The sequence below is a fragment of the Pristis pectinata genome, chromosome 37, assembly GCF_009764475.1.
Source record: "Pristis pectinata isolate sPriPec2 chromosome 37, sPriPec2.1.pri, whole genome shotgun sequence".
NCBI lineage: Eukaryota > Metazoa > Chordata > Chondrichthyes > Rhinopristiformes > Pristidae > Pristis > Pristis pectinata.
The window spans coordinates 12,394,006-12,407,257 of NC_067440.1; the positions used below are offsets into that span (position 1 = coordinate 12,394,006).

Sequence of the window (13,252 nt, forward strand, 5' to 3'; positions counted from 1 at the left end):
CTGGGCATTCTGTCCTGAGCAGGTCCAGCTTGACCAACACCAGCAGCATGTGTTGCCCACACCAAGCAGTGACAGGCTGCAAGGAGAAGGGTGTCATCCATGGAGGAGATTCAGGAGCCCAGCCCCCTGCAATCCAGGCAGGGACACAGGCAACTCCAAACTTGCTCCACAGTAGCTGTCGGGGATTCAAGTACTCCCAGTTAACAGAACAAACTGCCCCAGCTGAAAGCAACACTGAAACCAGGACCAGCATTACTGACCCCCCTTCCCACCAGGACAACAGGACAGTGCAGAGGGAGCTTTACTCTTATCTATCCTGATGCAGGGTCTGGATTCAAAATGTTGACATCCCTCTGCTTCCACAGATGCTGCCTGAGCTGCTGAGTTCCTCCAGCAGTTTGTTTTCTGCTCCAGATTGCAGCATCTGCAGTCTCTTGTGTCTCCATTTTACTCTGTTCTATCTGGTGCTGCCCCTGCCCTGGGAGTGTGTGATGGGACAGTGTAGAGAGAGCTTTACCTTGACATAGCCTGCCATGTCCGTGCGCACCATCATGTACCCATCTATATTAATCCCATTCATCTGCAATTAGTCTGTAGCCTTCTGTGCCTTGGCAATTCAAGTGCACGTCTAGATGCTTCTTAAATGTAAGAGCACCTCTCTCCACCATCCCCTCAGGCAGTGCGTTCCAGCTTCCAGCTACTCTAGCAGGGGGTAGATTTCTTCAGATCCCCTCTAAACCATTACTTTGCATCTAACCTGTTTTACAATAACTATTTATTTTGTTATGTTTTTATATAAAACAACTTAAAATGTTTCCCTTACTGTCCAGGATGCACTCCAGCCACTGCTGCACCCCTGGTCTCAGAAGGTCTCCAGCAATCCATGGGACATTGCACTGTCCCTCACTGGGTTCACCCAGAAATGAACCTAACCTCAGAAGGAGCTATTAGGAGCCCCATTGTCTGGACCTGTGAATGGTCATCTTGGCCAGATCCCAGAGTACACACACACATACACACAGCAGCTGATACATTCAGAATTCAAGAACCAGCCCCTTCAGATATTCAAGGAGGGGCTGCAACCTCTCACATATATTTAATTACACATACTTGTCCAGGGCACAGAAATGACAGGCAGCCTGGGAGTCAGGAACTAGATTTTAAAAAAACCTGTGGCACAGGACTTCTTCATGCAGCACTCTATACTCTGAGTTCCCTTTGTAAAAGGGTTGGGTATACGTAGAGAATCCTCTATTGCTGATCCCCTCACTAGAATGGAGAATGGACCACCGTGGCAGGTTGGGAAGGCAGATAAGGGCAAGAAAGTGGAGAATGTGCAGGAGAAGCCTGTGCAGGAAACCCCTCTGTAGCATGTAGAATGGTTCTGAGGACACTTCTGAGAGATGGCTCAAATTGTGTAGGAGCAGCTCCATAGAAAGTGCCTGGGTCTAATGAGCTCCATCAGCTGTGCGGGAGTCAGTTTGGCTGGGATTGCCCCATGCTATTAAGCCCTGCCTGGCCTCTCCTGACCTCCAGAGGCTTCAGTCACAAGCTGCAGTGGTATGCAGCTCACTCCTCCACTACCTAGTCTGTCTTCAATTAAGGATAACCCATCAACCAGAGCTCCCTCCTCCACCAGCTGAGAGGCACTGTGACCAGAGATGACCATGTCCCAGACTCTGAAAAGGGCTTGGTAAAAGACAGGCAAATCCCTCAGAGCCTAGAGGCTGATGCTAAGAGATTTGCATGCTCATAAAGGCAATTCCCCAGTAGACAAAGCATTGACAGCACATGCCATCTGGGAGGATAGTCTACATACAGGTATCGATACAGGGTCTGAAGGCAGAAAATCATGACCCTGAGAATGGATGTACACCAACAACTGCATGTCCTCCTCAATCAGGGGACCCAGTGTTTCCTCTTGTCCCAGAAGAAATCAATGAGTCATAAAGCACAAAGACTGGTCCCTCAGCCCATCTAGTCCATGCTGGCCATCAAGCACTATATACATTAATCATATACTAATCTCATTTTATTCTCTCCACACTTCTATCGACTCTCTACAACTAGGGCAAATCTATCAACTCGCACATCTTTGGAGGGAGGAAACTGGATCTAACCCATGCTGCCCCTGCCCTAGGAGTAGATGAGGAAACAGCTTAGGAGGAGGTTTACTCTGTACTTAAACTGTGCTGCCCCTGTGCTGGGAGTTAGTATGGAGGAAGCTTTTCTTTGTATCTATTCTATTCCATACTCCATTGCTGAAATCTTTCCCTTTGCTGATCCACGAATGGCTGTTTGGTGACGGGAGCCCATCACTGAGTGACTGATTTCCAAGACAGTTGAGGTAGATTTTACTCTCTTGGTTCTATCTCAAAATGTTTTTCATAGTTCTACAAACTAGTTCTGTTTCCAGGATGTGGTCAGGAGCTGTGCTCCGCCCACACTGCTGTTCCTCTTGCAAGAAGTTGTTCACCCAGCCGGAACCCACAGTTTTCAGCCTCTCTCGGAGAAGATGGGTCGTTAAGGACCCTAAAGACATTTGTTCTTTGTCCCCACGAGCATCGAGCAAGATGACCATCTCCGTTGACTTTGAGGAGTGCCTGAAGGACTCCCCAAAGTTCAGGTAGGACCAAGACAGATAAGGCATCGTGTTAATGAGCTGACAGCTGAGGAGATGTGTGACAACCTCATCCACCCTCCTCTCTCTCCTGCCATTCTCTTTCTGTGAATCACTGCTCCAGATGTCACGTCTTGCCACGTCCACAAAGCGTTAAACCAGAGATTTTGAGTACGTAATAGTGCCCACAACACTTTACTTCAAGGCCACCATTTGAAAGACCTTCCTTTGGTCTGGGACCATCCACCAAGCGAGTTATGGGCTGCTTAATCCTTGACCCTCTGACCTCATGGAATCAGAGAATAATGCTGCTCAGAAAGAGGCCATTCAGCCTATCGTGCCCATGCCAGTGGTTTGAATGAGCTAATGGTTGAGCTTCAATGAATAGATTCTTCTTCTTTGCCTTGGGGTATTGTGAAGATTTGTTTCCAAACCATGAGGCAATTCAGAAAACTTCAGCCTGCTTATTTTGTGGTGTCACATTGCCTTTGTTTAAAGGATGCAGCCTAAGATGTGTTGGCGAATCTGATGAGAGCTGTATTGCTGGCCAAGAGCCCGCCCTCCCTTCCGTTCTTCCCCAGTGCTATTTCCACCCACCCCCCACCCCCGGTGTGCTGCACTGTTGGACATGTTCTCCTTCAGATGATGCAACAAGCTGTCAGAAGGAAAACAGGGAAGTTCTCCCGGTTCCATGTTTAACCTTTGGCCAACATCACTTTAAAAAACAGATTAACATGTTGCTGCTGGTGAGATCTTGCTTTGTTCAAACTGATTGCATGTTTCCTTTCATTAGATCAGAGGCTATGCTTGCAAAGTACTTTGAAAGTTGTCTGGTATTTTGAAACATATGGAGGTGGTGAATGAGAGAACCAGGTTTACTCTGCTGTTCTTTCCCTATTTGGTCTTCCTTACTCTGACAAGCACAACACTGAGTGTCCTCTACTCCAAATATCCCACTCTCCTCTGCTTTATCTCATCCTTCCCTGGGATCTTAAAACTGTGGAATTTCTCACATCCTTTGCTCATCCCATTTCTCTTGGCTGTTAGTTGTGCCACAGCAGGTTGGCTTTGACCTGGACATCACAGGTTCAAGCCCCACTCCTGACAATTCAGCATAGGGTCCAGGTTTGACAGTGCAAGGCCATGGGGGAGCCACAGGGTTGGGAGGCAGTGCTGAGTAAGTGCCACAGAGTTGGAGGAGCAGCAGCGCGGCAGCTCTGCAGGATCAGAGAGGCAGAGCACAAAGGGTGCACGGCAGGGTCAGAGGGGAGGCACTGAGGAGCACTGTAGGGTTGCCGAAGGAACACCACATCATCAGAGGGACACTGCCAATGGAATGTACACTATTGGAGGAATGGCATTGAGGGAGTGCCACAGGGAAAGAGGGGTGGTGCTCAGGGTGTGCTACAGGGCCGGAGGGGTGGCAGTGAGGGAATGCCACAGGGCCAGAGGGGTGGTACCGGGGGAGCGCCACAGGGCCAGAGGGATGGTACCGGGGGAGCGCCACAGGGCCAGAGGGATGGTACCGAGGGAGTGCCTCAGGGCTGGAGGGGTGGTGCTGAGAGTGCATGGGAGAACAGAGCTGAGAGTACCACACTGTTGGGGGGACCGCTGAGGGAGCACAATCGCATCATAGGCCCCACTTTCAAGACACTGAACCCATCTTCCCATCATATGGGTTCAAAAAATTCAGTGGTTAATCGTAAAAGAAGAGCAAGTTTCTTCACGGTAGCTGAAGCTGCTGTACTGCCCTCTGTACTTGAATCTCCACAATTTGTAGACTTGCGGTTGAGGCATCGCTTGAATGTACTTCGTCAAAACAATTCTAATTGACAACACTGAGGAAACATATTTCTCTGAGGGTTGTAGGATAAGTTGGCTCCTCCAGCCTGTTGTGTCATTGAAATGCTGGTCAACGCACTTTAAAAAACGTGAAGGTTGTAGAGAGGGAGCAGATAGAGGTGGTCAAAATCATGATAGGTTTAGAGGAGGTAGTTAGGGGAAGCTGTCCCCATAACTGGATGGTTCAGGGATCAAAGTCACAGATTTGAAAATGAAGAGCAAAGTCAGGTGCACCAAGTTATTATGAAGGCAAATGGTAAGTGGCCTTTATTGAGTATGGACAGTATAGTGGCTCAGCTGGTGAAGCTGCTACCTCAAAGCTCCGGTGACCCTAGTTCAATCCTGACCTCTGATGCTGTCTGTGTGGAGTGTGCATATTCTTCCAATGACTGTATGTGTTTCCTTTGGGTGCTCCAGTTTCCTCCCACACCCCAAAGATGTGCAGGTTGGGAGATTAATTGGCCACTGTAAATTGCCCATATTGTAAGTGGATAGTAGAATTGATGGCACCATGGGGAGAACAGGTTACAGGAAACATTAGTGCAGGAATGGGATTGCTTTGTGAGTCACCATAGACCTGATAAGCCAAATGGCCTCTTTTTATGTCGTAAGAAAAAGAAGGGAAGTCTTACTACAGCTGTGGAAGGTGTTGATGAGACTACTCCTGGAGTACTACGTACAATTTTGGTCTCTTTATTTAAGGAGGGATACACTTGCCTTATTAGCAGTTCGGTGAAGTTTCACTCAATTCCTGGGATAAAGGGACTGATCAAGTCATTTTAGAAGGTTATAGGTGACCTACTTGAATTAGTCAGGATTCTGGAAGTGCATGACAGGGTGAACGCTGAGAGATGATGGGAAATCTAAAACCATAATTTCAGAATAATGGTTTGCCTATTTAAGACAGAATTGAGGAGAAATTCATTCCCCAAGGATCGTAAATTTTTGGAATTTTCTGTGGAAGCTGAGCACAGATGGAGATAGAGGAGTCAAGGTTTATGGGGAACAGACAGGAAGATAGAGCTGAGGCCACGGTAAGATCAGTGGGGGCAGTGCAAATGGTTTAGTCCTGCTCCTGTTTCCTACGTCACAGCGGAGATGTGGGGGAACATCCTTTTTTTAGGCAGTGAATGGATATCATCTGGAAAATACTGCTTGTTGCGTGGTGGAAAGAAATTAATCAGGTCTTTCAAAGGGGCCTTAGATTTGGGGCATAATCAGTTGCAAGACTGTGAAGAAAGAATGACTTAATGGCACTGATGAAATTGCTCTAAAGAGAGCCAGTGCAGACCTGATGGGCCAAATAGCCTCCTCTAGTGTAACATTACAGTTAGAACATAGAACAGTACAGCACAGGAACAGGCCCTTCAGCCCACGATGTCTGTGCCGAGCATGATGCCAAATTAAACTAATCCCTTATTCTGCAATCTGGTGTTCAAAATTGGGAAAAGTTTGAAGAAATTGTTTCTAGTGCAGGAGGGTCAGCATGCACAGGATGGAGTTTTGTGAGTAGCAAAAATGTGAGAAGCAGCAGGAGGAAGTATTTTTTACAGCAAGTTAAGTGATAATGTTTCATCTAAAAGGGTGGTGGAAGTAGATTTTGCACCAATCCTGCTGGCCTCTCTCTCTCCATAGCTCTGCAACTGCCCCAGACTAATACCACTGACCCACTCTTCCCTCATTGCTTTGTATCAGTCCTGATCCAATTTCAATGCCCCATCCTTTCCAAACAGCCCTGTATCAATATTAAATGAATCCCTTTACCCTACTGTCTCCCTATGGTACTGTTTCAATCCCAAACTAATCCCATTACCCTATATTAACCCTGCAGCCCTGCAATCTCAAATTAATCTCACTGCCCTGCTTTCTCCAAACATCCTAGTATCAATCCCACTATCCCCCTATTGCCCTGAATTTGAAATAATTATCTTATTTTTCAAGTATTCTGTAGAAGCACATTTCCCAAACTGTCTTACTGACAATTTTTAGATGATCCCTTGTCACTGATTCCCTGAGCAATGGAAATATTTTCTCATTTGTGCATCAATTATTAAACCTCTTTTTGAAATTCCCTGCTCTTGTGGAAATATTTCCAGAAGGAAATTGGATAAATACTTGATAGGGAAAACCTTGCAACTCTGTGGGAAGGAGCAGAAGTGAAAGGACAGTGCTGAGGCTAAGTGGACAATCCTTCCAAAGAAGCAAATAGGCCTGATGGGCCAAAATAAAAATCAGAAAATGCTGGAATCAATTAGCAGGTCAAACAGCATCCATGGAAAGAGAAACAGTTAACATTTCAACTCCAGGACGCTTCATCAGTACTGGACCTGAAACATTTACTGTTTCTATTTCCACAGATGCTGTCTGACTTGATCAGTGTTTCCAGCACCTGCAGTTTTTTTTTTATTTCAGGCCTGTCGACTGATTGCCCTCTCTATGAAGCTTCTCCTCAATCTACAGTTTCTGTTCTGTTCCCTTTCATCATCCCAGTGAACCTACACCTCACTCTCAATGTGCCCTACAACCATCTCAGCACTGTCAATGTGTCAGGCATACAGTAAGATGATTATTTACAGAACTGGTAATCCAGAGGTCTAGGCCACTGATCCAGAGACATAAATTCAAATTCCACCATAACAGCAGGGAGTTTACTTCATTAAAACAACAATTAGAATTGGAACTTTTATGCCTATTGAATCTATTGGATTGGAACCCACCTGGTTCACTAATCTCCTTCAGAGAGGGCAAATTATAGAGTCAAAAGGCATGGAAACAAACATTTCACCCATTTAGACTAACCCTACACTAATCCCATTTTTATATTCTTCCACATTCCCATCAATCACCCCTCACCACTAAATTCCACTACTCACCTACACACTAGGAGCAATTTACGGGAGCCAAGTAATCTGCTAACCCACACATCTTTGGGATGTGGGAAGAAACCAGAACAGCCAGTGGAAACCCATGTGGTCACCGGAAGAATGTGTAATCTCCACACAAGTAGTACCAGAGGTCAGGACTGAACCCTGATTACTGGAGCTGTGAAGCAGCAGCTCCACAGCAGTACCACTATGCAGTTCCATCCTTGTAAAACTGCTATCCTTGTCCATTCTGAGTATATATGGACTCCAGATCCACAGTAACACGACTGACTTTTAAATACCCTGCAAAATAGCCAAGCGAGCCACTTAGTACCAGAGCAGGAGCACCTTCACTGTGCCACTTGCAGTGGTAAACTGTTGAAGTGTGAAGCCTACTGGAATGAGGGAAACATGACAGCAAACTAAAAATGACATGATAATGAATAGTTTGTTTCTGAGTCATGTGGATTGAGAAGTATTAGTGAAAGGACACCGGGGAATGCACATGGGATCTTTTGCAACTACCCAAGAGAGCAAATGGTATCTCCAGCAACAAAGGGCTCTCTCAGTGCTATGATTGCTCCTGCAATTTATCTCCTCGGATTGTCCTGGAATCACCTAGATTGTGTTTAGAAACCCCAGGAAGAACCGGAGGTGACAGCTTCAATGCCTGGCCTGTGTGCAAGATGGACTAGAACATCTAATCCAGGCAGCACCCTGATGAACCTCTTCTGCACTCTCTCCAAAGTCTCCCCATCCTTCCTGTAATGGGGCAACAAGAACTGCACACAATACTCCAAATGCAGCCTCATCAAAGTTTTATACAGCTGCAACATGGCTTCCTGACTCTTATACTCAGTGCCCCGACTGATGAAGGCAAGCATGCCGTATATTTTCTTTACCACCCTATCTACATGTGTTGCCACTTTCAATGAGCTATGAACTTGGATCCCAAGATCCCTCTGTACATCAATGCTCCTAGGGGTCCTGCCATTTACTGTGTATTTTCCCCTTACACTTGATCATCCAAAGTGCAACACCTCACACTTGGCCAGATTAAATTCCATCTGCCATTTCTCCCACATTCGCAAATTATCTATATCCCGCAGTATCATTTGACATCCTTCTTCATTATCCACAACTCCACAAGTTCATCTGCAAAGTTACTAATCAGCCCACCTACATTTTGATCCATATCACAAACCATGGAGATCCCAGCACTGATCCCTGTGGAACACCACTGATCACAGACCTCCAGTCAGAATAACACCCCTCCACCCTTTGTATTTTATGGCCAAGTCAATTTTGAGTCCAATCTACCAAGTCACCATGGATCCCATGTGCCTTAATCTTCTGGATCAGCCTACCATGAGGGGCCTTGTCAAATGCCTTGCTAAAGTCTTTGTAGACAATATCCATCATCAATCACTTTCATCACCTCATCAAAAAACTCAATCAAGTTCATAAGACATGACCTGCCCTGCACAAAGCCCTGCTGACTGTCCCTAATAAGCCCATGCTTTTTCAAATGTGAATAGCTGCAGGAATGTAGCCAGAGAGGGAAAATCAGCCAGTGAGTGTGTATTTTGGCATTATGTGATGCCTTTTACATTCAAGTAGCTTTATGTGTGGCTGACAAGAGAAGAATAGCCACTTGGAGGGGCAGTTGAAGGTGCTATATGGCTGTAAAGAGTTTTGGGATGTCCTGGAAGTCCCTTTAGAAAAGGAAATCTGTATTTCTTACCTGTTCTTACCCATGTGTGACTCCAAACCCACACATATGTTCATGAACCTTGACTGCCTGCTAGGGAACCACTGGGTATAAAAGAACGCAGAGCAGCTTGGGGGCACTTTTTATTGATCCTAGGGCACTAAGTTTGGATGACAATTTGCCGCCCTGTCTGGTCGTTCAGCTGCCCTGGCTTCACTGAGGTGTCGGTGTGGACCGCAGTGCCTGGGGCAGGCTGAGCGTGGTTGGGAGCAGTCTTGGCCCTGAGCAGGTTCACTTACAGGATGTTGCGAGATGCACTTAAGCAAAAAACCACAGGCTGCTTTGCCTGCATTTCTTGCACGTTGACAAAAGTTGTGGGAGTCATCTTTATTTCCACTAGCACAGGCAGCCGAGCAATCTTTTCTGCTCAAAAGCCATTCTGTTTCCATTCCCTCTGAGTTGTTCCCAGCTGGTGAATGGGGTGCACATTTGCACACTGCTTTCTCTACTGAGTCTACAACATTGAGCATTGGCCTCAGCTCAACCCTGGGCCAAAATTCTGCAGTCATAGAGTTCCCAGTTAGGATTCCTGGCTCCACAGCTTGGTGGGTGGGCAAATTGGAGATAGTTCCACCACGGGGATGCTGGGGTGGGTGGAGAGCCTAGACCTCAGGGATGGGGACTAGGGTGGAGCGGTGGTAAGGGCCCAACCTTTTAGGAAAGGGGTGGCAGTCTCATAGGGCAAGAGAATGGCCCTGTGCTCCAGGGAGGGCAGGGCTCAGGCCCCTGAGGGTTGGTGGTGGATCGCCTGGTCACCACTGGGAGATGTGTTTGAGGTAAGGTCCAAACGTAAGATCTCTCAGATTCAATCAGGAGCCTTCAGTTCACTTACAAAGGTCACTAGAAGGCACCAAAGCCTTCACCTCACTCAATGTCTGAAGAAGGCTCCCTGAAGAAGTGGCAGACAGCGCACTGCTGACAGAGAACTTTTAGGCAGGCAACACATCAGCCTGCACTGGGAGAGGACCCAGAGGGAAGGGGAGGGGCAGGGCGGGGAGGAGGGGACAGAATTCCTCACACACTATATCCCATTCAACATAAAAACTTTGGATAAAAATCCTTCGTCATGGGCAATGAAAGAAAAGACAGACTTGCATTTCTGAAGCACACTCAAGGGTCCTACTCGGAGTGCCAGTAAAATTGTTTCTGAAATGTAATCTCTGTGGTAATGCAGGAAATGTACAGTTGGAATCTGCTTCCGAAATTCCGCTCCATCGAAGTGTATAGAACCAAATTTCAGATGCAGAATGTAGTGCATAGTCAATTCTCATCCCTTCCAACAACTAGGGCTCTATTCCACCCCACTGTTCTTAAGTGTTTTGTTTAGCAAATGCTGCATTTGCGTTTTCAAACCTCTGTGAAACCTTTACAGTTCTGTTTAATCTATAATTGTACTTAAAATACACTAAGTATTACACTAATGTAAGACTCTTTTGATTTTAAGTGAATCCCTCATCAGTGACAAAATGCAACATGCTGTCATAGATTCAGAGAACAGTTATGTCACAGGAGGTTTTTTAGCCCATTGTATCTGCGCCGGCTCTTGACCAGAGCAACTCTAATTCCACCTACTGCCCCTTTCTCCTTGCAAATTTTTCTCCCCCTTATATTTATCCAACTCCCTCTCGAAGGCCGCAACAGAACGGCCTCCGCCACATCTCCAGGCAGTGTATTCCAGATTCCAACCACACAATGTGTAAGGAAGTTTTCCCTTATGTCACTCTTAATTCTCTACCCCTTAATTAAGTGACCTCTAGCACTCAAACTCTCCACCAATAAGACACAGCCGTCCACCATCGGCTCTGTCCAGACCCATCACCTTTCTATATACTTCTATGAGCCTTCTCTTCTCCAAGGAAAACAGTCCCAGCCTCTCCAATCTATCTTTGTACCATAGTCACTCATCCCAAGAACCATTCTCTTACCTGGCCTCTCTGTTGCTTTTACATCCTTTCTGTAATGCAATGACCAGAATTGTAAAAAAAACTCTGCTTTAGGCAGACCAGTGTTCTTTTTCATTCTATAATCAATGGTTAAAGCCCAGAATTGTGCATGTCTTTTTAATCACTTTCTCAACCTTCCCTGCTACTTTCAATGAATTTGTGTACACATGCCCCCCTGGTCTTCCACTGCATCCGAATGAAAATTACAAAACTCTTAATCAAAACTCTTAACCCTTCCCTGCATCTCAACCAGCTGGATGCAGGGAAGACACTTCCCCTTTTTTGAGGAGTCTAGAAAAAGGAATCACAGGCTCAGGATAAGGGTTGCCATTTAGAAAAAAGATAATGAGAAATCTTGTTCCTCTGTTTAAAAAGGGAAATAGGGACAAACCAGATAATTATAGGTTGGTGAGCCTTACATCAGTGGTAGGGAAATTAATGCAGAAGATTCTTAGGGATAGGAACTACTCCCATCTGGAAAAGCATAGACATTAGGGGTAGGGTAGTCAGCATGGCTTTGTGCGGGGGAGGTCATGTCTTCCAAACTTGATTGAGCTTTATGAGGAGGTGACAATGATGGTTGATGATGGTATGGTAGTGGATGTTGTATACAGAGACCTTAGAGACCTTAGCTTTGACAAGGTCCCTCATATTAAGCTAATCCAGAAGGTTAAGGCACACGGATCCATGGTGACTTGGTAGACCCGATTCAAAATTGGCTTAGCTATAGAAGACACACGGTAGTGGTGGAGAGGTGTTATTCTGACTAGAGGACTCTGACCAGTGGCATTCCGCAGGGATCAGTGATGGAACCTCTGTTGTTTGTGATTATATTATAAATTATTTGGATGAAAATGTAGGTGGGCTGATTAGTAAGTTTGCAGATGACACAAAAATTGACAGAGTTGTGGACAGCGAGGAAGATTGTCAAAGGATTCAGCAGAATATAGAGCAGCTGGAAATATGGGCAGAGAAATGGCAGGTGGAATTTAGTCCAGACAAGTGTTCAGGTGTTGCACTGAGGGAAGTATACAGTAAATTACAGAATCCTTAGGAACACTGATATACAGAAGGATCTTGGGGTTCCATTGCTCCCTGAAAATGGCAAAACAGATAGATAGGTTGGTAAAGAAGGCATATGGTATATTTGTCTTCATCAGCCGAGGTGTTGAGCATGAAGTTTGGGAAGTCATGTTGCAACTGAATAAGACAATGGTTCGGCCACATTTGGAGTACTGTGTGCAGTTCTGATCACCACATTATAGGAATGACGTGGAGACTTTGGAGAGCGTGCAGAAGAAGTTTGCCAGGATCTTGCTAGGATTAGAGAGTATTAGCTATAAGCAGAAATTGGACGAACCTGGGATTGTCTCCTCTGGAGCACTGGAGGCTGAGGGACAAACTGATAAAAGTATATAAAATTATGAGAGGCATAGATTGGGTACATAGTCAGAGTCTTTTTCCCAGGGTGGAAATGTCAAATACTAGAGGGCATTGCTTTAAGGTAAGAGGGACACATGAACAGGCAGGGAATGGAGGGAGTTAGACCATGTGTAGGGAGATGGTCTATATCCCATGACATCTTGGTCAGCACAGACATAGCAAAGGCCTATTCCTGTTCTATTCTCACTCAGGAAGTGGTGCATCTTTGGAACACTCTACCCTGGAGGTTTATGGAGGCTAAGTTGCTGAGTTCATCAGAACAGACGTCTAGACATTAAAGGCAAATGGGAAGATAGCTGGAAAAGATGCTGAGCTAGGTCATCCATAATATTGATAACAATGGAGTAGGTTTGTAGGACCAGATAGCTGACTCCTTCTCCTAATTCTTATGTTCAAACCTTGAGTACTGCCACTGACCTCACTATACAGTGCATTTAGGCAATTGAAGTGTCTGGGCAATTAAACTACTTAAAGAGGAAGTATTTAATTACAATGGGACTGAATGTTGTAGGGGAGGTGCGAGTACAACTTGCGAGGGATGCGCTCAGACTAGCTGGCACTAGTAGATCTCCCCCACCTTTTCCTTATTTCCAACACATCGTGGGCTTTATCTGGAGGAATGCAGAAAGCAGCAGCAGCTTTGAATGGGGGAGGAGAGAAGGAAATCGCTGCTTCTGGGGTTGATGTTGAAATATAGGTGGTTATTCTAGTATTTGTTGTGGTCTCTGGCCTGATGGGTCTCAATGTGGACTGAATGTAAAAGTTCCCA

At 45.8% G+C, this 13,252-nt stretch overlaps 1 protein-coding gene across 1 annotated transcript in view; it reads left to right on the forward strand.

Moving 5' to 3' along the window:
• Positions 1 to 2,398: 2,398 nt before the first annotated feature.
• Positions 2,399 to 13,252, forward strand: part of LOC127586663 (arf-GAP with coiled-coil, ANK repeat and PH domain-containing protein 2-like) — a 64,776-nt gene continuing 53,922 nt past the window's right edge. Inside the window, exon 1 of the mRNA XM_052044779.1 lies at positions 2,399 to 2,626. Coding sequence (XP_051900739.1) covers positions 2,418 to 2,626 — 209 coding nt within the window. The 5' untranslated portion in view covers positions 2,399 to 2,417. The remainder of the gene's footprint in view (positions 2,627 to 13,252) is intronic.